At 38.0% G+C, this 26,891-nt stretch overlaps 4 protein-coding genes across 4 annotated transcripts; 2 read left to right on the top strand and 2 right to left on the bottom strand.

Annotated features, from left to right (window-relative positions):
• Positions 1-3,899: 3,899 nt before the first annotated feature.
• LOC18022894 (beta-glucosidase 42) lies at positions 3,900-8,389 on the bottom strand. Its single transcript, XM_006405909.2, has 13 exons — positions 8,204-8,389; positions 7,543-7,609; positions 7,397-7,455; positions 7,186-7,261; positions 6,538-6,612; positions 6,377-6,464; positions 5,890-6,115; positions 5,570-5,685; positions 4,947-5,164; positions 4,822-4,856; positions 4,598-4,700; positions 4,370-4,478; positions 3,900-4,286 (listed from the first exon to the last, which is right to left on the bottom strand). Exons 1-13 carry the CDS (start codon positions 8,306-8,308, stop codon positions 4,091-4,093), a joined length of 1,473 nt encoding a protein of 490 aa, XP_006405972.1. The 5' UTR covers positions 8,309-8,389; the 3' UTR covers positions 3,900-4,090.
• A 3,455-nt stretch (positions 8,390-11,844) lies between these two features.
• LOC112088486 lies at positions 11,845-12,573 on the top strand. The gene has a single exon (XM_024158768.1). It carries the CDS (start codon positions 11,845-11,847, stop codon positions 12,571-12,573), a length of 729 nt encoding a protein of 242 aa, XP_024014536.1.
• Positions 12,574-19,511: 6,938 nt separating this feature from the next.
• Positions 19,512-21,476, bottom strand: LOC112088485. Its single transcript, XM_024158767.1, has 6 exons — positions 20,823-21,476; positions 20,563-20,757; positions 20,087-20,461; positions 19,929-20,003; positions 19,652-19,840; positions 19,512-19,583 (listed from the first exon to the last, which is right to left on the bottom strand). Exons 1-6 carry the CDS (start codon positions 21,474-21,476, stop codon positions 19,512-19,514), a joined length of 1,560 nt encoding a protein of 519 aa, XP_024014535.1.
• A 1,742-nt stretch (positions 21,477-23,218) lies between these two features.
• On the top strand, positions 23,219-25,070 carry LOC18022893 (protein CURVATURE THYLAKOID 1D, chloroplastic). The gene is made up of 5 exons (XM_006405908.2): positions 23,219-23,393; positions 23,683-23,867; positions 24,465-24,569; positions 24,652-24,723; positions 24,822-25,070. Exons 1-5 carry the CDS (start codon positions 23,258-23,260, stop codon positions 24,891-24,893), a joined length of 570 nt encoding a protein of 189 aa, XP_006405971.1. The 5' UTR covers positions 23,219-23,257; the 3' UTR covers positions 24,894-25,070.
• The last annotated feature ends 1,821 nt before the right edge of the window (positions 25,071-26,891 follow it).

Here is a 26,891-nt window from a genome sequence, read left to right as displayed (position 1 = left end):
TCGGCATCTATGCGGCTCGGCTCGTAGTGGAAAATGGGGTCTAGAGAATCGTCAGAGCGGTTCGACATGATTTACAGCTCGTACAGGAACTACAATACTACAAGGCGGATTTTCGTCGGAAAAAGATCTGGAACGGCGGAGGCCTCGGAACCCTACCCGGAAAATAAATAAACTAGAGAGAGAAAGAAGAGAGAAGGGAGAGCTACCTTTACTAAAATCGAAGATCTGAAGTTATGAGGAGAAGAAAAGGGGATTCGTCCTCTTATAGAACAAGCCGAGGCGCGTGAGTTCCGCGTGAACCTCGGGAAGCCACAAAATAACGGCATGTGGAATCCGCGACGTACGAGCAAACTCTGGGCGCGTTTCTTGCACGTGCCAGTACCCAAGAATCTTCTTTTGGAAAACCAACAGTCGGTAAATCTGAGTCTTTCGTAAATACCGCGGCATAGCTTTCACAAAACGCCTCGTCGTTTATTCGGCTTGGCATAGCTTTCACAAAACGCCTCGCCGTTTATTAATCTCGACATAGCTTTCGCAAAAAATGCCTCGTCATCTTAAAATATATTGGGAAAACCCGTTTGTGTCCTTTATCATAATCGCCTCACCTTCAACAAAATGGCTCGATACAATCATCTGTCTCAGAATATCTCATCAGGCAGTGTGGACCGCGTCTCGCATCATTGCCTCGTCGTTATCCTAAAACCCGGCTCGGTGTTATCGAGCAAAATCGTCTCATCGTTGCGTCAAAACACGGCTCGGCATTAATAATACAGCTCGGCATCCTTTTTGAAAACACTTCACCGGTTCGGCATCCTCTGAGAGCGCCTCGTCATTGTTACTCCATGACGGCTCAGCTTTTTAATCGCCTCGTCAGATAAATAGCTCGGAATCTCACCGAAATTACAGCACCAGCATGACGGCTCGGTATCATTTTGTCTTGAAAACGATTGATGAAACCGCACCATGGTGAATCAGTGAGTATGGTCAATCCAGCCTTCAAAGCTTCATACCTCATCGCTCTCGTCTCCGAGACCAACGAGCTGGGGGCTAACTGTTGGGGTCGTTTTCCACACTAGCTGAATTGACAGTTTTGAAATGACTAAGTGTCGGATGATGTCGACGAACCCGAGCTTTGTGAATAAGCAAGCCGAGCCTATACATAAAGCAGGTTGGGCCGAGCCCTTGAAGCAACATGGATCGAGCCACGGGGTGACACGGACCGAGCTATGTGAAAAAAGAGAATGGGCCGTGCTGCGTAAGAAGGAGAATGGGCCGAGCCATTTCCTTCCGAGATTGGGCCGAACCAAAGTCTTGAAGGACGAAAGCCCATAAAAACCCTAGGCGAAGTATCGTGATGGTGGCCGCACGAAGCGATAAGAAAATATTCCGAAAATCTCTTCCTATATTCTCGGCTAGGCGGTTTAGAAAATTGGTATAAATAGATGATGAATGCGAGTCATTATGTAACTTTTGCAATCCTAAGCAATAAGACAACACTTTTCAAAGCAATTAAAATTTTCTTTTGATCTTACTGTTCTTGCGATAAACCCTAGAAATTTTGGATCCCTTAGTTTTCATTAACAAATTTTTGGTTGTGCGAGTTTTGACTCACACAATTACTACAATCAGTTATGAATACTGACACAAATGTTAATATCAATTAAAAACAGGCGACATTAATTGTTTAAATCAGTTATTGTAAATGATATACATATCAACATTATTTACTAAAACTGATACTAATTTTAACATCATTTTTTAAAAAAATGAAACAAATGTTAACATCGTTTATTAAAATTGATAATTATTTTAACATCAGTTTTTATAAACGATACAAATATCAACATCACTTATTAAAAATGATACTAAATGTAACATCATTTTTAATAAATGATATTAAAATTAACATCATTTTTATATAAATGATATTAAGTTTAACATTATTTATAATAAACGTCACAAATACTGAAATCACTTACGAAAATTGATGTGAAAGATAACATCATTTTTGGCAATTGACACATATTTACATCAATTATTATAATTGATACAAATATTCAAAATATTTACAACGGTTTTAAATTAATTGATGCAAAATATTTGAATCACCATTTTCAGAGTCACTTTTTTAAATGATCTAAATTTTGTTGGATCATTTATAAGTAATACAAATAATTAAAGTAAATGATGTATAACAAGTTTTTTATTGTAGTGATATGATAATCCAAAAGAGTAGATACTACTCTTCCAAAAACATATAAAATCTCACATAATTTCCCAAAAAAAATCCATCAAATGAACCATTTACTCTAAAATAACTTTAAATTACACATATGTTCCTCACTTAACCATCACACATGTTTTTGCTAAAAAATTAAGTAGCAAAATCATCATTCAAAAAGCAACATGGACAATAAGCTGTTTCTGTGGAAACAACTATAATCTCCTTAGCCTACTTAGATTTCTTGCGGTGCAAAGAACTAGCGTATATACTAAAAAAAGGTTGGGATGTTGCAGAGAATATAGTAACTATACGACAATATTATATGTAGCTGAAAATGAAATACCAAAACGGATCACAACATGATAATCCAAAAGAGTAGATATTGTTTCTTCCAAAAATATATAAAATAGCACATTGTTTCCCCAAAAAAACATATTTCAAAAGAACCACTTACTTTTAAATAATTTTAAATTATATGTTCCTCTATTAACCATCACACATAATTTTTCTAAAAAATTAAGTAGCAAAATCATCATTTAAAAAGCAACATAATAAGCTGCTTCTGTGGAGGCAACTATAGTCTCCTTAGCTTACTTGGATTCCTTGCGGTACAAAGAACTAGCGTATATACTAAAAAAAAGGTTGAGATGTTGCAGGGAAGATAGTAACTGAAGGTAAGAATGAAAAAGCATTATCTGAAGAGGAGAGTAAGAAGATTTTTTCTGAGGTTGAAGAAAACATTGAACATTCAATAATGTTAGCTATGAATGTGAGTGAAAAAGTAGTAGCTGATGAAGATGCTACTTTTTTTTGTTTTTGCTAAGTTATAAATATTCATTAAAAATGAAATGTTTAGATGTTATAGTACGTGTTAACAAAATGAATAGCCTAAGATCTTGGTCCTATGCCAAAAAAGAATTAAAAACATAGAAGCAAAAACAATTGGTACAATGTCGATACTAAAGCTTTGGAGCAACAAGTATCAATATTAGTCGATAAAGAACTTGAAACTCAAAGAGAAGCTGTTCATCTGGTAGCTTGAAAATATACCTTTCTTCTAAAGAGTCAGAAGAAGCCAAACCAAAGACACTACTCAACCTATGATCTATCAAGTTTAAATCCAGCACAAAAATGGGAGTACCTAGCTACATTTAAGCATAGAGGCACTACTTCACGCTTATCCAAGATACTTTGTCGATGTCAGCAAGCACATAACCAAACAACCTCACAGCTCGAAAGCTTTCCTACCTCCTCGAAAAACAGAATATAGAACCAAACTCAAATAAACCTCAATCAAATCCCCACTAATTGACACAACCATTTCTAACTGAGAAATCAAGCCCATAACCTGAAATCCTCACAAAAACCGTGATGCCGAGGAAGATGAATGGAAGCCGCGGAAGATGTGCCATCGTACATAGTCTATATTATTAAAAACATAGTTTTTGAAATATGTAGCATTTATTTTAGTAATATCTTCTTATTCAATCACTACCGTCCCCACTATCAATCTATCATCATAAGATCCGTTTCTAGTCCCTACTCCTAGATAACGCTTGCAACTAGCTTCGGCAAACTCTAGCAACCGTATCCACATTGTTTAAACCAGTAGAAGCCTAAGTAGCTTTTTAAAAAAAAATATCAATCCCAAGGATAACACAGAAGATAAGCTGACTTGTCAGGTTTGAAAAAAATAATAACTTAGTCAGAATGAGTCTGAAACCAAAGAGCAACCCAAGTATTTTGGTTTGTTATGGCTCTATACCATCAGCATCAACTAATAATCAATTTGATACAAAGTTATATCATCACAACGCAATACATGTGATTATAAATAGTAGCTCTGGTTCTCCTTTCTCATTCTTTTCAATCTTTTTTACCTTTGTTCTCTTCATCACCTCTCAGAAACTTCATGAACCAATAAGCAGAAGATTTTGGGTAACGGGTTAAACCGTTCTTGTAGTCTACATATACCAAACCAAATCTCTTGGTGTACCCTTGCGCCCACTCGAAGTTGTCCAGCAACGACCACGCAAAGTATCCCTTTATGTCCACTCCATCACTGTTTAATTTTCGCCATTAACTCTATTTCCTAAGTACTTGTTGCTAGTAAACATATGAATGAAGAGAAAAATGTTGGCTCACTTGATAGCCTGAGCGACATTGGCAAGGTAATTCTTGAAATAAGCAACTCTACGCTTATCATCGAGCATCTCATGGATAGAGGCAGATCCATCATCTTCATCATCCATACCTGTTGTGTTGGATTAAGAGATCATCCATATATAATAAGGAGTTTGATATGACCAAAAGAATTATTCGTTGTTGTACCATATTAAACTGAACCATAGAGTTATAAGGATAGGTAAATACCATTCTCAGTAATAAATATTGGAGGGTGGTTGTATTTTTTGCTGATGTAATTCAAAGTCTTCCGGATTCCCCAAGGCACAACATAGAGCCAATCCGAAGCAGCCTGTAATTGGCACAGAGATTTGTTAGTTGATCACTAGCTCATGTATACCTGCCTTTAGAAGATGTGCAGAAATGTAAATAGAGTCACTAGATTGAGCGGAGAATAATAAGAGAGTTCTTACCCTTTCGCCTATCGGCTCTCCATTTTCCCATTCAACTGCACACAGAAAAGAAGGGAGATGAATACTAGGAAGTAAGTAAGAGAGATGCTAGTGCTAAAAGAAATTTCAGTGTTTGTGTTTGTTACCAAGCCTCTCCAATTCTTGTGCTTTGTAAAAGTCACTCTCAGCATCTTTGTTTGAGACATGAGAAATTAACCTCGAAGTGTAGTGGTTTAGGCCAAGAAAGTCCCATGAGTTCTGAAGCATAAAATCTTTTTCTTCCGGAGTAAATGTAGGAAGATTCTCTCCAAGTTTCTGGCGCATACATGGAGGATAGTCTCCATAAAACAAAGGATCCAAGAACCTGCAAAGAATTTTTAATTTGTTCTTTCAAGGATGGATGTATACTTGAAAGTTTGCAAAATCTTCCCCCTTCACTCGGCCTGCGGATCTACTATTTATGATAATTTGATATATCACTCTATCACTTTCTTAAGCACACAAATGGCGTTTACGCAACCTAAACACAGGAGTTACTCAAATAACTACAAAGGGATAGCACACAAAGAGTCCAAGACTATCTACGATTTTACAGCACCCTTGGAAACATCAGTATAAGTGGAGTGTATCTTCAGCATAGAGAACAATTATGACTAAAGCAAGAACCAGAAACCTAGAAAGCAAAAGTCCATTTACTACAGAGATGGCAATACGCTTCCCTTCCCATATCTTTAAAATTAAGAAAGCACTCAACGCATGTCTTACTTACCATCCAAGTTGAAAGTCAATTCGCCTACTAGCAGCAACCTGGTCCTCCATTTTCTCTGAATTTGCCTCTGCCCACTCACAATCAACTGACAAACCGATTTGCCCGCCTTGACTTTCCTAGATTAATATATGTAAACCAAAAAGCACACTGGTAAATAACAATCACAGAACCACAGAACCCTTGACGCATTTTCCCATAACCAAAGGTCTACACGAAACAATACAAAAATTAGGTTCCTTAAACACGACCTTAAAAAAAAAAAGCTATATTACCCAAGAAACTAGAAAAGACAATGGTCGGATAATAGGTTATGATTATACCTTGTACTTGCTTCTATATATGGAAACAGCAGTTGCATGTGCCAAAACTTGATGATGTGATACCAAATATGGTTCGATCAAGGGCTTTTCATTTCTTCCAGGTGCAAATATCCCAATACAGTGTCCATTCACCGAGGTCTGAAGCGGTTCATTTAAAGTGATCCAGTGCTTCACTCTATCACCAAAAATGGCAAAACAAGCATCTGCATAGAGGCCAAAATAATCTCTGCAGGTAAAGATAAGATTTAGTGTCAAAACAATCAAGTCTACAAAAACTGCTGCTGGTCTAATTTTAGCTATACGAAAGCTTTATATAAGAAATGTGGAAGAATACAAGATATTAGTCTACTCAAGCATAAGCTGCATAACCAAAAAACATCTTTCACAAGAAAGGGATCATACACAAGACTTCTAGAAAATAATTGTATTTCTGCTTTCGCATATCTTACATAGAAATCAAAACAGTCTAGTACGATTTACTACTTACACGATCTTCCTATTTGTCCAACCTCCGATTGATTCCTGGAGATGTGAGGGGAGATCCCAATGGTACAGAGTTACATATGGCTGAATACCTGCAATAGAAATCATCTTGTGAAACGATTCTCTACACAACGTGGAAAAGGTTCATAATATTAGAGGAAATACCCTTCTCAAGAAGTGCATTGATAATATTATTATAGAAAGCAATGCCTTCTTCATTGACCTCAGTTCCCAAGCCATCTAGAACAAAGGTAAATTAAAGACAAGTACAATCAGCAAACCATAATATTTTACAAAACGACCTGACGATAAGTACAGACACTGCTACAGAGTTATTTTTATGGCCCCAAGCATAAATGCTAAAGGAACTCAAGATTTCATGTCTGTAAAAGAAAGCCAAAGACTTTAAAAAATCTAAGATGATGTTCCTCGTTCATTCATTGAGACAAACAAAATGCTCCACCAAAATTAGTGATCAAATGATGAAGGTTCCAAAGCAAGTCAACCTCCCACAGTGGGATATAGGCAAATGTTTGCATTATACAAAGTAAAAAAAAAAAAAAAAAAGTTCTTCTCATGCAAAGATGTATCTACTTGACATTGTCAGAAGCGACCACATATGCTACATAAGAAACCACCACCACGCAAGTATAGAGACAGATATGATTGACAAAGACAGGAAAAAAAACGGGTCGTAACAAAAGAGAGGTGAGGAACCACAATACGGTATAAGAATATCGACATTTCAGTTTAAAGTGGATAAAAAGTAAGAAACAAAGTAGCAAACTTAAATGACAATATAGTTGAACATACCAGGGAAAATGCGAGACCACGATATGGAAAATCTGTAAGCACTGAATCCTAATTGTCCTATAAGTTCAATGTCTTCCTGCAAATGATTGGAATCACAATGTTATATGTGAAGAAATAAGGAAACATGAGAAGACCCTTATACAGATTTACCAAGCTTTCATATCAAACCTCCCCATAGTACTAAGAAAAAACAGAGGTCACTTTTCTAAACCTTATATTTGTGGTAATGATCCACAGCGACATCGCCGTTACTTCCATCAAGAATTTTTCCTAAATAAAGACAGAAACAAACTGTTAATCTACATAGTTGTCGTCAATCGTTTGACATGGGATAAAAGCTGAGAAAGAACCACAGACCTTCAAGATGAGTGAACTTGTCCCATATACTTGGCCCTTTTTTACCTTCATTCCAGCCTCCTTCGATCTACAAACAATCAATACTTAGGTCACTGAAAAGCTACAAAATTTTCAAACAACACTGACCATGTATGGCATCAAAATGTCTATAAAATTTTATTAAGGGTTAAGCCTTTCCTACACAAACTTCAAACCACATTCAATACAAAGGACAATCTACTCTTCTTAAATCCGATTTGTATTAGCTCTCTAAATGAAGGACTAGAAAAATGATGCCACTGTAGCAAAAATTTCATCTTTTTCTTAATCATAGCTACAAAAATTTGAATGTAATGTCTCATATACAACACTGACCATGTAATGCATCAAAGTCTCTACAAAATAATAGAAAAGGTTAAGCCTTTTCTACACAAACTTCAAACCACATTCAATATAAAGAACAATCTACGCTTCTTAAATCCGATTTGTATTAGCTCTCTACATGAAGGACTAGTCAAATGATGCCACTGAGGTAAAAGGGTAAGATAAGTTTCAGTTTTTTCCTAAATCAAAGCGAATCGAGAAATTGGGTTAATCTTTGCTAATCTTGGAAAGCACCAAAAAGTAGAGAAGACGAAGCAGAATCTAGAAAGAAGAAGATGAGAGTCCAGATCGGGGAGACCTGGTAAGCGGAAGTGGCGACGCCGAAGGTGAAGGTGGAGGGGAAACTAGAGCGGTGGGTAACCGGAGAGACGGCGAGATTAGCCAAGTTAAGCTTCTGCGCCATTTCGAATTAGAATGGAATCTGATAGAAACACCACAAGTGTGCGTGATGGACGCAAGAAGCAAGCGATGCGGAGACCAACTATGAATTATAAAAATAATTTTCAATTCACTTTTTTCATTTCTTTTTGTCAATAATTCCATAAGCTAAATCAAGTTCGGTCGATATGGTTCTTGCTCCGGAGAACGAACCATACCGGTTCATTTTTACGTGCATGGAAAAACAAAGAAACCACCTATCCGTGTTCTTTTTATAAAAGACTCGGCACAAACATTTACACTATGAGTGGTTAAACAGTAAACACAAACTAAAACTGCTCGAAAAAAGCTTTAAGATTACAAAGGTCAAAGGTAATTTAGTTCGGTTTTAAAGGGATGCCAATTGCCCAATTCGTCGGTTTCTCAAACATCTTTAGCAAATCAGACCAATACGTATCGAACCTAGCCGATTAGATCTGCTTCCTCTCTTATACATTTATACGAGTATTTATATACTCGAGTACGTGCATAACTATGGAGCTTTAATGCTTCAATTTTTTTCCTTATATATTTACAGTAAGTAATTTGATGATGAATTAGTTGTCTACATGTCGTAATCATTTATTTGAACACCTACATTAGCATACTTATGATGCTTTAACGCTTTAAAAAAAATTCTTATATGTATACATGTATAGTCGTTTACATTCGACTATTTCATTAGTAGTGACTTACTTGAATACATACATAACTATGATGCTATGATGCTTTAATTTTTTTTCTCATGTGCTTATCATTAGGGATTTCATGATGAAGTAATGATCTATATGTATACAACTATTATTTAGTAGTCACATACTCGAATACCTACATAACTATATGGTGTTTTAATGCTTCAAATTTGTTTTTTATGTGAATTAGTCGTTGACTATTTCATCAATAGTAATCTATTTGAGCACCTATATTTACATAACTGTGATGCTTACTAAATGAGTAGTTCACTACTTTTTGGGATAATTTATGTACATGTGTGAATGTAGTTGACTATTTGTTTCAATAGTGTTTTTACTAATGAATAATTCTTGCATATTGTTGTAAATGTAACTAATTGTCAGATCTAATGATTTAAAACTGTTATGATAGTCATTTGGTTTGTTAACATAGATAAAAAATAGTCATCTGTTTTAATTGTGGTGATAGACATCTGGTTTGTTAAGACCATCTGCAGTGGTGAAAACTCATTTTAAGTTTCTCATCAAATTAAATTTTATGATGTTCATATTATAATAGAATTCAGGTTTATAATTAAATTTTAGTTAAAAAAAAAGAACTGAACTAATTATTAAAGAACACATGATTTAGAGTCTTTTATGAATCTTTATGTCTCTCATTTGAAAGACTTATCCTTCTTTTTTTTCTTCTTTTTTTTAAAGGTGAGAGAGTGTTTGAGAAATTCACACTACAGATGCTTTAAAAGTGAAAAAAAAAAGTCTATTTTGTTTTTTAGTGACATAAGAAAAGATAAAATATTGCAGCTTTTGCAAACCTATATGCAAGAGTTTTTTTTGACATTTCTACATGAGTTTCTATCACGCTGACCCACTTTCTTACTTTTTATTACATGTTCAGTGAATTCCAGAAACAAGTGGACTTTAACAACTGTTTATATTTTCTTATTGACAAGAACACCCTCAACTCCACCTTAACGCTGTCCAGTTTTAACCGCTGGGGTGAATATTATTTGAGTAAATATTTTGAGACATGCTTTTTTACTCATCCAATTTATCTGGGTTCGCAATATTACCCGGCGGCTTTGGGTGGTAGTTCTGTATCAAAATTATTACACTCCAGCGATATTATCGCGGCGGTTTTATTACTCATCCAATTTACTCTTCTTATCGAACTATTGCTTCAATCGAAAGCACCGACGATATATAGTTAGAGGATATTTTGATTCGGATTTGTTTGATTTAGTAACCTGGCCGCTGTATTCGTCGTCTAAAAACCAATTGCTGTGGGTTTTTGATCTTCTTGTGGTTGACTTCTTTGAAACTGCCTGTAAGTACAGCAGTAACCGTGGACCATAGTTTATGGAAGAGATTTGGTGGACATTAGTTGTCGAGAGACCCAAAATTGTGCAGTACTATAAGTATGTCTCTACATTTGTTTTGTTTTAGATTACATAACCTAAAGTGGCAGCCGTTGAATCCGAAGCCTTTAGGGGATTTCCCGCATATATCCGACGACTTAAATATGCCAATCCAGGTACCGTTGCTGATATAGGGACCGAAACGTTTGGGGAAGGGCAGGTTCGTTTTAAGAATTTGTTTTTGTCTTTTGGAGCAACCCACATTGGTTTTCGGATGATTAGGGATGTGATTGTCTTAAACAAGAGAAAGTTAGGTGGCCAGTTTAAATTATTACTACTAACAGCTTGTGGTGAGGACACTAATTTCAAGGTATATCCTTTGGCTTTTGGTATTGTCCTTATGGAAAACATGGATTCGTGGTTATGGTTTCTCAAGAAGATGAAAGAACTGATACCTGACACCTCTAAGCTTTTCATGGTCTCCCCGTTACGTGGGCCTGTTAGGGAAGCTAAGAAGATGGTATATCCTTTGTCACATGATTGGATCTGTCTTAAACATCTGAAAAGTTATGTTGATTGGCATTTCAGAAACATAGAACTTGGAGAGTTGGTAAGTGATGCAGCTAAAGCATATACACTCTGGCGTTTTACGGAGCTCTTCCAACAGATTAAGGATTTGAGTAATCCATGTTGGGAGTACTTAAAACATTTGGGTGTTAAGCACTGGTCTCGGGCTCATTCTGAGGTGATGTGTTACGATTTGCTGTCAACATCAATGGATGAGCAAGTTGGATTAGATCTATGTGGACAGGGGCCGATCCTTTTAATCCTTTTGATCTGTCACGGGACAGGGTCCCCCCCGTGAAGAATGGCCCAGTACACCTGTACCTGATATTAATTGATCTACACTTGTGGAGGCTCGGACTATGTCTGAGATTGACGTGGAGGAGTTTGATATTCCTCCTTTGTTCGACGATACTAAGTATGAGAGTGTCGATATGCCTGACTTAGACTTGTCTGGGGACGACGACCGTCTTTATGTGGGCAAGATTTATGCAAGCAAAGAGGAGTGTAGAATCGGTCTGGCTTTGTATGCTATTAAGCACATCTTCACATTTTATCAGTCGACCACGAAGAAGAATTATTTTGTTGTCAGCTGCACGGATCGGAAATGTGATTGGCGAATTCTCGCGCATGAAGTTAAAGATTGTGGATACTATGAACTAGTGAAGATGAATTTGAAACATATTTGTGCGTTTGAAACGCGTAACAAATTTTGGAAGAAGGCAACTTCTAGAATTATAGCCGATGTCTACAAATTGAAATACGGGAATCCAGAAGATGGTCTGAAGGCATTGTCGCTACAGCAGTTGGTATTGGAAGATCTGCGGGTTAATGCTCCGTATATGAAATGCCACTGAGCCAAGGAATTTGCGGTCCTGGGAACTAGAGGGGAAGACAGTGATTCATATATGCGGCTTAGTCAGTATTTATATCTGATTAAGCTAGCTAATCCGGGTATAGTAACTGCATTGGAAACAGAGAACAATGATGATGGTATTGTCCGATTCAAGTACTGTTTCCTTGCATTTGGGGCGTCGATACAGGGATTCAGGAAAGTGAGGCGTGTGCTAGTGTTGGATGGAACTCATTTGACAGGAAGGTACAAAGGCGTTTTGATGACTTGTTGTGGACAAGATGCAAATTTCCAAGTGTTCCCAATGGCATTTGCTGTGGTTGATAGTGAAAATGATGCTGCCTGGACCTGGTTCCTAGTAAATGTAGCTCGTTTGATTGCGGACAGTAAATGTCTTAGTATTATCTCTGATCGTTGCCCTTCAATCTATGTTGCAAAGAGGAAAGTATTTCCATTGGCTCATCATGGCTGTTGCATTGTTCACCTGGAGCGAAATGTTGTTTCTAGGTTTAAGAGCAAAGGTTTCGTTAAGATGGTTGGTTCAGCGGCATTTTGTTATAAACTTGGAGCTTACAAGGAGGTTATGAGTATTATCCGTATAAAGAGTCCAGCGTGCGCAAAGTACCTTGATAGTATAGGTCCTGCTCACTGGAGTAGAGCTTATTTTAGCGGGAACCGATATAACCTAATGACTAGCAATGGCTGTGAGCAACTTAACAACGCGTTGAAGAAAGGCAGATCTTCACCAATAGTGGAGTTGTTGCAGTTTATTCAAGATGAGTAGATGGTTTGCCTCTAGAACAAAGAAAGCAAGGAAAAGAAGAGGTATGGTGAGCATTGAGGTTGACAAAGAGATGTTGGTTAATTTTGCAAATTGCAAAGGGAGTAAGCTTAACAATATATCTAATGTTAGCTGTCAAATAGTTGATCCTTGTGGTGGGAAAATGTTCGTTTGTTTGGCTGATAGGAGTTGTACATGCAAGATGTTTGATAAGCTGAAGTTTCCTTGCGGTCATGCATTGATTGCTGATGATCACTTGGGAATGCCTTGGGACAGTTTAGTGGCTGATTGGTATAAGACAAGTACTTGGATCGATACTTATGCAGGCGTTATTTATCCTGAAGGCGATGCTAAAGATGTAGATGTACCTGATGAAATATGTAATTTTATTATGTTCCTTCCACGCACGAGGAGACCATCAGGTCGTCCACCAACTGTGAGGATACCATCAACCGGAGAGTTGCCTGTAAGTTTTATATGTTTTGTTGTTAATAGTGTGATGTCGCTGATGATATAGTTTATAAGGTTTGATATCTTTTGGTGTAGGTGGTGAGGAAGCAAAAAGCAGTACCGAACAAGTGTACCAGATGTTTCCAACCTGGGCATAGTAGGACCCGATGCAAAAACCCGATATGATAGATGAAGGGCATTCTATTTTCTTTTGGCGTGATTCCGATGTTGGAGTAACATCTGTTTATGCAAGTGTTTTATAGTAGATGACGGGCAGGGTTTCTGGTAGCAAATGTAATTTTTTGGGTGCTCGAATTATCTGTTAAGTTTAATATTGGTATTGTACTCTGTATTGCCGTACTCTGTATTTGTTTAGTTTAGCTGTTGTTTATTTTGTTAAATATGTTGTTTAGACATTCCATAACTTAATGGTGAAGTACTGTATTGTGATATAAATTTTAAAATTGGTTATTAGACGCATTGATAAAGTAAGATTTAAGATGATTTTTGAAAGTAACAGTACAAAATAAGTCGAACATAAAGCATGCCTTATATGTTTGCATATCCGCTTTGGTATTTAATGTGCAGTGTCTCTGATTTGGACTTAGGTGTCAAGATGACGAGCAAGTTCTCTATAAGTTGGCTGTAGTTGTCTTTTTAGGTTTAATAATCTATTTTACATTTCTGGGTTAGGGTTTTAGTTCTCCTCTTTTGGATGTCGTTCAGCTATAGTTGGAGTTCATCTGGAAGTGCGGTTCCAGATATGGATGCATTTGATGAATTTACGTCAGTCAGAGAGCGTGGATTGGGAATCCCTTTGAGATATTTTTGTGGGAACAATTTAATCATCGAACTGTCCGTTGCTGAGATGGAAAGGGGTCGAAGATTTTTCTGTTGCAAAAAAGATGAGGTAAGTAATTGATTATTGTCTTTTTAGTTGATTTTATTGGTATTTGTAATTTTTTTCCGATTTATCAGGGTGGAGGGTGTGGTTTTTTTAAATGGTGGGATACGGCCATGATGGAAGAACTGAAAAAAGTGAAAGAGACGGTGGAGGAAGATGGTGAGAGGCTTAGATTTGTTGCTTTTAGGGAGTGTGGAATGCCCGTTGATGTTCCGGAAATGTGGCGGAGCGTAGAGAGTTCGGTGGAGGAAATTGAGCGTTTGAAGAAAGAGTTGGAGGCAACAGTTGTTTGTACGGGTAAAATGGAGCTTGAGCTGGTTCGAAAAATATTTTTCGGGAAGGTTCTGTTTGTAGTCGTATGTATTGCCGTGTTGATGTTAGCCAAAGTGTTTGTTATGACGATGAACCGTTGATGGCATTGTGGTTGTGTCATCTTAGTCAGACCTCTTTACCTTGCTAAACCTTGCATTTGCTGTTTAACTTTGTAAACCTTTTACTTGCTGTATTAATGAAAATTCGAGTACGTTTATAATTTTTCGTTCTCGTTTATAAGTAAAGTTGAGGGAAAGAATTGTTGTTCGTCATTTTTCGTTCTCGTTAATCGAGTATGATGTATATTGCAATGAGAACTAAGGTAATTGATCAACAGATCTGAATCACATGCAGCTTACTAAAGTACAATGTACACATCGTTGACCATGTGACCCAGAACAAGGTGGGGCGTTAAAAAGAAAAGGGATTAATACTTGAGTAGAAGAACAGCTAGAACAACGATACAGCAGGAGGCAGTAGAGTAAGCATAAAGCCTTAGTTGTTGTTTTATAGCTTGTGCTTCGTTCTTCAAGGTCTGAATAGTGGCGAGGATAGTTTGTACCTGACTCTTTAAGTTAGCCTCCCCAGATCTGAGGATGGTAATTTCGTTTTGTAAGTCATGTTCCTTTCGGTTAAGATATCGAGCTCCTCTGACTTAGCTTCGTCGACCCACTCGAAGACATGGCCATAATCTCCCTATATTAGTAAAGTTTAGTGTCTCAATTTGGTTGATTTTTTTATTTAAATTGTCCAAAAATTGTTACCTTTTTCGCGGCTAAACACTTGTAGAATTCCCTTCCTGGGTTCTGAACAGTTGTTGACTTCAGTATTACTGTTTTCTGGCCACACGAACAAGTTCTGAGAATCCCGCGGTAGTAGTTAGGGGTGGAGGCCGTGGATTGGAAGCTCATTTTTAAAAGTAAACCCTAATTTGGTTGGTGATAGCATTGGTAAGTATGGAGAGCTGGAGTATATATATGGGCGAGATGTTCCGTCATAGTTTTTCTTCGCATTTCCTGTTCATCATTAAACTGGGGCGCTAAGTAGTCCTTTGTAAGTAGCACATGTGTAACTTAGATGTTTGGTGTAATGTATGGTCCATATTTGTAGATGTATAGACAAAATGTTGTCCAAAATGTTTGGTACATATAATTGGTAGTGGATAACTTAGAAGTGTATGGTCCATATTTGTAAGTTTGTAGGCATCGCAAAGGGTTTCGTATGCGAGAACCGTAAATTCTGTCCACTAGATGTCATCCAAATTATCTGGTCCAGAAGATGTTAGCCACACGGACGGGTAACAAGTAATAAATATGTAGGTGTGAACAATGGTTAAGTTTGTAGAACAGTGTTGCATGTACGTGAACCATAAAATCTGGACATGAAATGTTGTCCACAATATAAGGTCCACCTCTCCATAGACTTTTGTCCAAAAATGATAGGTACATATTAGTAGTAGTGTCTCGGAAGTGTATTTGGCCGAAAAGGTTTCAATGAATGGAACATGAAGACCTGTTAGCCAGTTAAGGTTATAGACAAAATGTTATCAAAAATGATAGGTACATATGAGTGGTAGTGTATTGGAAGTGTATTTGGCCGAAAAGGTTTCAATGATTGGAACATGAAGACCTTTTGTCCAGTTAAGCTCACGACAAAATAATTAAACCCATCTTTCACTAGTTGTTGTCCAGAAGATGTTGTCCAAATTATCTGGTCCAAACTGAAGGTAGTCCACAATATGTAAGCCACAAGGACGGGTAACAAGTAATATATTTGAAAGTGTGAACAAGGATTAAGTGTGTAGCACAGTGTTTCATGTACGGGAACCATAAAACCTGGACACGAAATGTTGTCGACATTATTAGGTCCACATCTCCACAGAATTTTGTCCAAAATGATATGTACATATTAGTGGTAGTGTATTGGAAGTGTATTTGGCCGAATAGGTTGCCAATGAACATGGACTGTTCGTGGCACCCATAATCAAGCCCATCTTTCAGTAGTTGTTGTCCAAATTGATTAGTGCATAGGATTTTTAGTGTATTTGAAAGTGTATTTGGCCGGAAAGATGGTCTAAACAACATGTACAGAACAAGAAGACTGTCCACAGTATGTTAGCCATTAGTATGTAGTCATCGCAAACTGTTTCATGTGCGTGGAGCCGATATTCTGTCCACAAGAAGTTGTCCAAGTTATGTTGGCCAAACGGAAGGATATTACCTGTTGTCGAGAAGATGTTGTCCATTTCAGGTTGACTAAACGACATGACACATATAAGAAGACAGTCCACAATATGTAAGCCACAAAGACTGGTAACAGGTAATATATTTGAAGGTGTCCAAAATGGTTAAGTACAGTGTTTAATGCACGTGAACCCTATATTATGTCCACGAAATGGTATCCACAATATTTGGTCCTAATATAAAGATAGAAGGTGGTTAGGGTGCATGTCTCCACAGAGTGTTGTCCAAAAGGATAGGTACATATGAGTTGAAGTGTGTTTGGAAGTGTTTTGGGCCGAAAAGGTTTCAATGATTGGAACATGAAGACCTGTTGTCCAGTTAAGGTAACCCATGAACAAGTACTGTTCGTGGAGTAAAAACAACTGTCCAGTAGTTGGTGTCCATATTGATCAGTGCATAGGATTTGTAGTGGATAACATGGATATGTATTTTGCCCCAAATGACTCGTGACCACTAAAAGGTTGAACATACTATTCCAGTACATAACTTTGTTGTAAACTACATGGTACATAATATAGTATCCACAATAATGTCCAAAGATACAAGTTAATACGATTGAACATTGTAAGTAGTAGTTATTGATCCTACTGAAAAGATAAAAGATTTGGTACATAAATTCCAAGTAGGGAACACCCGTAGTAGGGATATAGTACAGAAACAAATTCCCAAGCAGTCAGTTCGAGATACTTAGTTGTTTGGGAAATGCAAAGGGGCAACTAGAGCTTGGTAAATATCCATTGCATACTGCTTACTAAAGTTGTCGACCATTGCATCAGTGAGGCCAAACATACACGGTTGCGGGTCTCCGTAAGCATGCAGTTCCATGAACTTCACGGCGACTGGTCCGCAATCCCCCCACGTAAGTTTACGTACAGATCTTTGGATCGCGACCAATTGAAGGGCGTAGGTTGAATGAAATCCATGGTGTCAGTGCGGCTGCATAGTTTTTTTATGAGGAGGGGAAGAAGCTCGAGCACCGGTTGTAGTAGGGAGGCCACTTGTGTGTCCTTATTGAGAATGGGGTTACTGTCAAGAACAAACACAGCCCAAAGTTTGAGCTCGATAAATATTCCAACGTCTTGGAACCATGTCTTCCCGGGTGCGACTACAAAATCCCTTATCCTTGATTCCCAATGTATTAAGTCTTTGTGCTTGGCCTTCATAACGCTTCTGTGTTTTCCCTGGAGATGGTTTATGAGCCACGGCGATGCAAAGCATAGACGCTGACTTTGTAAAACTTGGTGATGGTGGGAAGTTAGGAAGTCCATTAATACTTCCATATGATGTAAAGAAAAAGGAGAACGGTCAATGTGGGGAAATGGGTAGAATACAGAAAAGAATAGGTTTGGTAACAGGATAGAAAGACATTACCATTGTGCTAATCCAGCCGGAACTCTTCCCCAGGTCTAGCAAGAATTGGTTGTCAAAGTCGCATTTTGCTTTGGTGAAATGTAACCTGAATTATCGAGTTATTAGAAATTTAATATTAGTATAGGAAGGAGTGCGTTTTCCTGGGATGTGAAACTTACACTTTCGGCGAAGAGGATAGTGTTTTGTAGAACAAAGACCATTCATCTCTTGGGACAACTGTAATTAGTTCAGCAGGATGACGTGGTTGTTTGTTTTTAAAATAATGGGCTAGTTTGTCTTCCATTTCGGAAGGGATGTGGGTTATCCTTTTCGTAGGAGGCGAGGAGTCACTAACATAAACGGGTGATCCAATGACTTCATTGTTTTGAGGATCATCCTATAAGAATGAATAACAATCAATAAAAATAGTTAACGATTGATTGACATATTTTAAATCTTAATTGGATTGACCTTGGACTCATGGACGATGTCATTGTGTTGAGAAGGTATGGCTTGACCGATAGTTTGTTCGTCTGAATGTTTTATAGGCGGCTGATTATAGAGTTCAGAGAGGACATTGTAAATCAATTGCTGATCCACGAGAGCAGCATCCTGTGAAGGAAATAATTATACGAAGTGGAAGAGAATCTAGTAAGCTTATATGAGAGAGTCTAGTAAGCTTTCTTGAAATTCGATATCAGTTTTGGGAAACGCTGAGACAAGGTCTATCGTCGGTGATTTACACAAAGCTAGCTTGAGTTCCTGTTTTAGAGAGGGTATATAAGAGGTGGTTTCGATAGGTTTATTGCTATGTAAATTTGTAAAAACCTGTTTATCCATTAGGTCTTGTACATCAGAATTGGGTTCGAGATGCATGGTCGTCTGAGATACAGAATGGGTATTGCTTAGGTTCTCGATCACGTGACCTTGTCTCTGAGGTTCCTAAAAGATACCGTAGATAAGACGATTTGTTCCTTTATGGTATTGTCGTAAAATTAGGTCATAGTTATTTCGAAAAGAGTTTTTGAAAATGTTACCAATTGATCTTGGACTGCTGTTCCACAGAAAACAGCTTGAGGTCTAGTCTCTTCCATTGGTGTTCCACAGATAAGTGCTTGAGGCCCAGTCTGTGAATTGAATAATGAGAATGGTAGTAAGCAGCTAAATGATTAATATTTAGGGGAATTAAGTATAGTTTTACCATGCTATATAAGATCTGGCCGTCAAGAATTTATCCCCCATCAAACGAGGGTTCTTCTATGTTGTTTGCGTCATTGTCGACGTCCATGTGTACTTGTCCACCTTCGAAGGAGTGAACCATGTGTTCATTGTGTTTGGTTGAGTCGGAATGGTTTATGGATGAAGTACGGTTATGGTTCGCAATAATAACATATACAGATGCAGGATATAGTTTTTCTGGCATTTGTAATACCTGATAATGATTAAGTGGTTCCTTGGGGGGACTGTCGATTGGCTAGAGTGAACTATAATCCCCGGCATTGGGAGAGGGAACTGGCAATGCTTGTTCACTTTGGAGCGTACCAAAATCAGTAGACTCGGGCAGGGCTTGGTCGGATGCGTGTGAGCGGTCGTTCTTGTCATTCTGGGAAAAAGTTAGTAATATTGAAAACAGTATTTAATGGGTATATACTTTTGGAAATGTCATAGGACATTACCGCGTGCTACACAAAGTGGTTGAATTCTTCTGTTTTCTTAGACGGGCGTTCATCATCATGGTGGTCAACCGCCATGCCCTATATTATATGTTCACGTAAAAGCTAGTGTAGATTAAAAACCAACAAGTAAGGGAAATTTTTATAACCTGATCAGCAATAAGTGGCTCCTTGGGAAGTGGGATCTGCTTCGGATTACTGGAGGTCGGTTGGTCTTGCAGAGTGGGATCAGTTATGTTCGGCGAAAGACAATCTTGTGAGTCGTGGTCCATTTGGACCGGTACATAATCAGAGGAGTCTGCAACTGGTTCCTTGGGGGTGGTTAATTGATCGTCATTCTGGAATATGAGAAGAGGAGGGGATTCATAATGAGGCAAGAATTTCGTAAAAGGAAGGGAGGCATAATAGACAGTAAGAGGACCTTACCTTTTGGGGCAAATTCTGTTTGTCGGATGTTTTCGTCGACATCCATTCATCAAAGTCGTTGTGGAGAGCCATGTCCTATATTGCTGAACCACTTTAGTTTGTGTCAGCACCACATACCAAAAGGAAGGACGTGAAGACATAATAATGATAGTACGAACCTCTAGCTCCCATAAATCAGGACCGTTCTTTTCCGGGGTGCTGACATTCTTTTCCGGGGTCATCCAATGAGGAAGATTGGATTCGTCGGAAAGACCAATAATTGGTTGTTGGGAGGACGGTGGTGAAAGAGACCGCTCGGGTGGAGTGGTTGATTTGTCCCGCTGGCTGGGATTTTTTATTCTTGTACTACTCCGCAAATGACGTCGGCTTGAGCGGTTTCCAACAAAAGGAGTTTTGTTTTTGAGCTTGGCTTCAAGCTTGGCGGTTCTTTGCAAAAGATCTTTGACCTGAACTAAAAGCCATTGGTTTTGTTCTTCGAGGTCTGCGGGAGCATTGGCAGCGTGAGATGCTGTAGTCCGACGTGTGAGAGGCTTCTTAGAAGAGGATTTGGATTTCTTAACAGACAGAGACTTCTGGGATCCTGATTTTTTTTTTTTAGCTTCTTCCTGTCGACAATGTGTTTTTTATGCTAAACCTTCTGCTTGTATGGCTTGTGAACAATTTGGGGTAGCGACGCATCTTCACCAGGCCAACAGTCTTGAGGGAATAAGTGTCCATTGCTGATAAGATCCTCCATATAAGCAACTTTCCTATCCTTGACCTCGTCATCCCACTCACCCCATCCTTCCTCAGGTTGGTGGTCGAATTCCATGTAAAGAATGACATGTAGCTGCATTGAGATAAAAGAATGAGATAGGGATTGAAAGTGGGAAATGAGAAAGTAATGAATATTACATCTTCCTGAGTCTCGACATCTAAAATGTCGGATAGAGTTAGCGTTGGTATTTGTGGGAAGCCAACGCTAGTGACATCTAGGATAGTGTGATCATCATATGCTATTGGGAGCTTCGATGGTAGGCCACTGATAGAATTGAAGGTAAAAAGCTGAAGAATTAGTGGAAATCCTTGAACCCGATAGGTAGCTTGGCAGAGTTGTTGTCTGAAAGTGCCAATGGGGTCTTCACATTTTCCCATGATCTTCCTGGCCGGACGAAGAGTGGTAATGGTTTTGTAAAAAGATTCCCTACCCCAAGGGAACTTATAGAACTTATCGAGATCTTCTAGCATCCGGACATATTTCAAAGTGGGACAATGAGTTTGTTGAGAGGATATCAAGACAGCGTCGAGAATGAGGATAAGGGCGAGACGAAGTTTTCTGGAATCAGGCATGTTTGGATCACCTTTGATCATAGCCGCGATGTCAGCGCATGATATTTTGAGGTCGTCACCTAGGAGCTCCCGCCAATAAGGATCAGGCTTTTTGGGGTCGTTTCTCATTTCGTAATCTGGGTCATGGTCCTCCGGGAATTCACCGCACGGTAGTCCAGATATCAGGCCAAACTCTTTCAATGAAAAACGCATAGGTTGTCCACCAAAAACCGTCCACATCTCGTATTTTCGTTTGGTTATGAGTTGCCGCGCCATAAGACCATAGACAAGCTTGCACGAGATAGGACATCTGGCAACCAGGAACTCAAATAACTTACCAAAACAAGAATTTCTGATTTCCTCGAAGACTGGTGTGTTTTCAAAAGTGTCCTGAATCCACATAAGTGTATCTGGCTTTGAGTATATATTCAAACGATTGCTGGGGTAACGGTCAGTAGCAAAGAGTCGTGTAGGAAGCCTCTCGTCCCACGTTGAGTTATCTGGTGTAATAATTAAAGAATTTTGAGTAAAAAAACAGAGTGGTAACCGTTAACAAGCAAGAAAGACAAACATATGGGACCCCAGATCTAATAAACAATCAGGTTGTGGATAAAAGAAGATAAAAACGGGACAGAACCCTAGATCTAGTTTAAAACTAATTTAGAAAAGGTACGAGTTTGTCAATATTTACCATCCATGAGCGAAAGAAAGTGTTGGAGAGTTTCTCTGGTTTATAATTAAGTTCCGGTAGGTTTCTTCGCCTGTGACGCGGACGAAGGAGATGATAAGTTGAATTCGGAAATATACGGAAATTGATTAAAATCCGGTTGAAGTAAGAGAGAAATTTGACTTACAGGAGCGGGGGTTAGCAGCTACTCGGAGACGTTGCTGGCGAAGCCGGGGTGACTTTGTATCGCGAAGTCGGCAAAGTCGGCGAAGAAGAAAATAAAGCGATTTCAGTAAATATCTTTTTACAGCGAGAAGATAAAGAGATGAATGTGAGGGGTAAGAAACGGGTCAGAAATAACGGAGGGGTATCGATGTCTTTCTACGAGTATAAAGTCACCTATATTCTAAAAGTCACTTATCACGTAATAAAAAGTGGATAAGTGGGCTGGAGTGTAATAAATTCTTTCTACATTGTGGACAGTTGACTACTGTTATTTTTTCAAAATTAATATTCATGCAATTCACCAAATAAAACAACCACCTATTAGTGTTTTTTTTTAATATATATAAAAGAGTTGGCACAAATATTTATACTAGATTTGTTGGTTAAATGGTAAACAAAAATTAAAATTGCTCAAAAAAACTCTACAATAGGTCAAAGGTAATCTAGTTTGGTTTTGAAGGGAGGCCAATCCGTCGGTTTCTCAAACATCTTTAGCAAATCCAAGCAATCAGTATCGAACCTAGTTGATTAGATCCACTTCCTCTCTTACACATGACCTTCCCTATAAGAGAGCTTATCATGCTCTGCGTATACAAATGATAGGCTTCTAAGTCTCCCTTGCATATCGATGGTGTTTTTTATCATGGTGGTCCCTTAGACACCATCTGAGTCTACTGACCGGTCTATAACCAATCTAGGATGCATCCATGTGAGGAATTGGGAGCCATGGGGCATCTGTCGTGCCATCCATCAGCTAGAGGTTTTCCACTTCCTCTTTGCATTCCTTTTTGGTTTTTCATCACGTGAATATATAGAAATCGAAACAAAATCTAGTACATTTTTTTGGGCTGATAATTTGGTTTGAAAATCTAGAACTCGTCGATTTTATTTTTTTACTCAATTGTTTTATAGATTTTTGTTTATTTGATATTTTACGAAACGAAATAAATAAGAGTGATAGTAGATAAAACGAAATTATTCATAACGGGCCTATTTAATTGTAATTGGGCCAAAGACCCAAATGTTAATCACAGCTCGTAAAACCCTAGAGGGCTTTGCTTTCTTCTACACCTTCTTTATAAATCACAAATCTCAGAAGGGGAAATGACTTTCGAGCGTCCGTACGAAAATGGAGCTCTGCTCAGTCAATAAAATTACTCATCTCCCTCCGAGCACCCCTCACCATGGATATTTGGCGGGAAACGCTGTTCGTAGAATCTCACTCCCTCTCCAGCGAAAGTCTGCATCTCTCCGCCTTCAATCCCGTACGTACGAGAAACTGAGAAACCCATTTGATTCCCTCATTGTTCCTCGCGTTTTTGTTTATAAGGCGTATGATTTTTGAAACCCTGATTGATTCGCGTCCTTTTTTTTCTTGATTCGATTTTTGGGTTGGATTGTTTTCGGAGTTCAATTTTCTAGTCAGTAGATATAATACAGTGTTTTTTGTTGCCTTGAAATGAATAGTTTAATCGTAATTTTTGATCTGCTAGAGTAATTTTCATGGTTACATTATTGTAACTCTGATGCTATCGTGTGCGTTTCAATGGCAAGGCGCGTTGCGCTGTACTGGAAAGTTTCCAGGAGAAACAGTTTCTGAAGAAAAATCAACTGGAGTCGATGAATTTGGTGTTGAGGAGCGTGATGGGGATGTAGTTACAGAAGAGAAAAACCTGAGTAGCGAAGCTCAAGCTGAAGAGGAGCAATCTCAGGCCATAGAGTTCTTGAACGATATAAAGGTATGTTATATATTATCTTGAGAGGTGTTTCAAAATCTTATGTTTTACTTGAGGGGAATGTTAAACACTGGTTGTTGTGCATAAAGTTGTATTGTGAATCACTAGGTAGTGAAAAACATTTCATTTCATCTATAAGGTAGCTTAGTTGTCTAAGTTTGATGTTTCTGTTTCTTATTTTCTTCTGCAAACGGCGCAGTTACTGTGATGATACCTCTGATTATTAGAAAAGTGTATCGAAATGCTTATTGAGCACTTTCGTTGATTAGATTGTAAGCAGGCATGGATGTTACATTTATCTCTCTACAGTAAATGTTTGACTATGGATAGTATCCGTAGAACTCTTTCCACTAGCCATTCATATTGAATAAAGGATCTGTTAAACCTTTGTTACACATCCTTGTTTCTATTTGCACTGAATGCAAAAAGAGTTTGTTGCCATGAGTATTATTCTTCTTTAGTTTCTATTTTTTCCACTTAGTAGTCCTTTGGTTGTTTTTTTTTTTTTTTTTTTTTTTTAATTTAGAGTATCTCTTGAAACTTCTCAATTTCAAAGGTATCATCAGTTAAGCAGTTGATGTTTGGATTTGTTAATTGCAGCTGGACGCAGACAACACATATTCACTCCTGCTCTATGGAAGTGGTGCAATAGTTGCTCTCTACATAACTTCTGCAATTGTTGGTTCACTAGAATCAATTCCTCTGGTTAGTACCCTGGAGGCGTTTCTTTCTATTAACGTAGACTAATTATAATATGAAGTAAGCTTTTCATTTTTTCATGTTTCAGTTTCCTAAGCTGATGGAAGTGGTTGGTCTCGGATACACACTCTGGTTCACCACCCGTTACTTGGTATTTAAGGTAAGGAATAAATATGCCTAATCAACTGAGATTATATGTATACATTTTGATTGTCGTTTTTCTCATTTTAGATGTATACAATTTAACTTAATTTGCAGAGGGACAGAGAAGAACTCAAGACAAAAATTAGTGAAATAAAAAAGCAGGTTATTGGCTCTGATAGTGTTTGAGTAGTTTGTTTGTTTGTTTTTTTGCTTGTGTACAAAGAAAAAAAAACATGTTCCCTTTCCAACAGTTTTTTATTTATTTATTCCCCCCCTACTGAACTGTTTCTAGGAAAACAAATAATTTGTCATTGTTTATCTAGGTTTGCAGTGTTGAAGAGAATCTATTTTTATTTTATGAAACAGTGATTACTGTTCTTGTTTGTTTATTATAAATAGAAAAGAAAACTGTGTTGTAAACAATAAAATTTAGAAATCTTTGAAATAAAATAGATTTTTAGTATGGTCTGTTCGTTAAATGGACGCAGCGGCGAACAAAAAATAGTTATAATGGAGAGTAAAGCGACAGCAACAAAATCAGTCGCTGCTTTGCTGCCGGTGTTATCTGTGGGGTCTCTTATAGACGCTATTATTTTTAGCATTACAGCTAATGTGTAAAATGATCGGTGGCGTTTTTTCTCGGCGACACTAATATGACACCAAACAGTTTCGTTACAGTCGTATCATTCTGTTATCTGCAGGGGATCACTGTCGTTTTGCACAGTTTTTTTTGCTGCTGTCGCTACCGCAATGTCTCCTAAAAGAACAGACCCATACCGGTAACTTGTACCCCTTGCATCATAGCATTAGCAGAAATAACATTTTAAAACGAAACAGTTTATATAAGAGCTTGATTAGGGGTTTTTAAAATTAATCAGGATGTGATGATTGCTCACAATGTCCCGGCCACAGTCGGAGAAATTGCTTCCGTCTCATCCCTTCTAAGGGCCTGGGCCAATCCAAAATCGGAGATCCTTGGGATCAAATCTTTCTCGAGGTTTGATGTCAAGGTGTATGATCCTAAATCCTGAATCTTGTTTTTGGTGAAGAGGATATAAAAGTCCTCTCGAGCAATACACATTGGTAATCTCGAACCTCTTGTCTCAAATTTGGAATAAAAAGAGCCATATCGATCTTTTTCTACATTCGTTATAATCTCTACTTTCGTTTGGTAGGTACTCGTCGTACACCAAGATTTTTTTCTTGGTCATCAGAAAGATAGCCAACAAGGCGGACAAGGTTAACGTGCTGAAGCCATTTTTTTCCTATGAGTCTATTTCATGATCCGTTAAGTGATCCCATCCCAGCTTTGATGCCAGGGAGAAAAGTGCCTGTCGGGGATTTAAAGCTCCCACAAAATTATTGTTAGTAGTATTTCTTCTATATCCGACAACCAGACACCAAAATTATTGTTTGCTGTCTATTTTTATTATTGCTACCCTTTTTTATATATTTTCGTATGTTTATAAAATTTTATAAGGTAAGTTTGAAATGGAAATCATTTTATTAGTGTTCAAAAACCAGGTTATGATAAACATTCAAAAAGCAGATAAAAAAAATAATCTGTCCATTCTTTTTATAAATGATGGCTGGAGCTCGGAAACGAGTTCTATCGGGTAAAGCCAATGATTAGAGGCATCGGGGGCGCAACGCCCTCGAACTATTCTCAAACTTTAAATAGGTAGGACGTGGCGGCTGCTTTGTTGAGCCGTCATAAGGAATCGAGAGCTCTAAGTGGGCCATTTTTTTTTTTTTGTCAACAGCCTAAATATCTAGAACGGTTCAGAAATCCAAACTGGGAGTACCGAGTTTACGTACATAACATCGTGTGGGTAGACCCGTGCACTTCGTGCTAGGTTGTCTGTCTTCATATTCTTTGCGCACGGAATGTGTGATATTGAAAAAAAGGTAAAAGCCTCCTTACTCTTCACAAACTCCTCCAAATCATTTGATTGACCCAGCGACAAATACGTGGAATCTGGGCTTACTGAACGCAATTATTGATGAACGAGATGTAGAAATAATACGGAGTATGCCTATAAGCAATATGTATATACCAGATTCTCTCGGTTGGTTTTTTACAAAAACAAGACGTTATACGGTAAAATCTGGTTACCAAGTGGAGAACCAATATTCACAAACAGAATATGAGGAGTTTTTTGGACCAGACATTACAAAGTTACA

This window comes from Eutrema salsugineum, unplaced genomic scaffold, assembly GCF_000478725.1.
Source record: "Eutrema salsugineum unplaced genomic scaffold, Eutsalg1_0 scaffold_14, whole genome shotgun sequence".
NCBI lineage: Eukaryota > Viridiplantae > Streptophyta > Magnoliopsida > Brassicales > Brassicaceae > Eutrema > Eutrema salsugineum.
The sequence above is the reverse complement of the archived record's forward strand: the minus strand, read 5'-3'. Positions and strand labels throughout refer to the sequence as shown.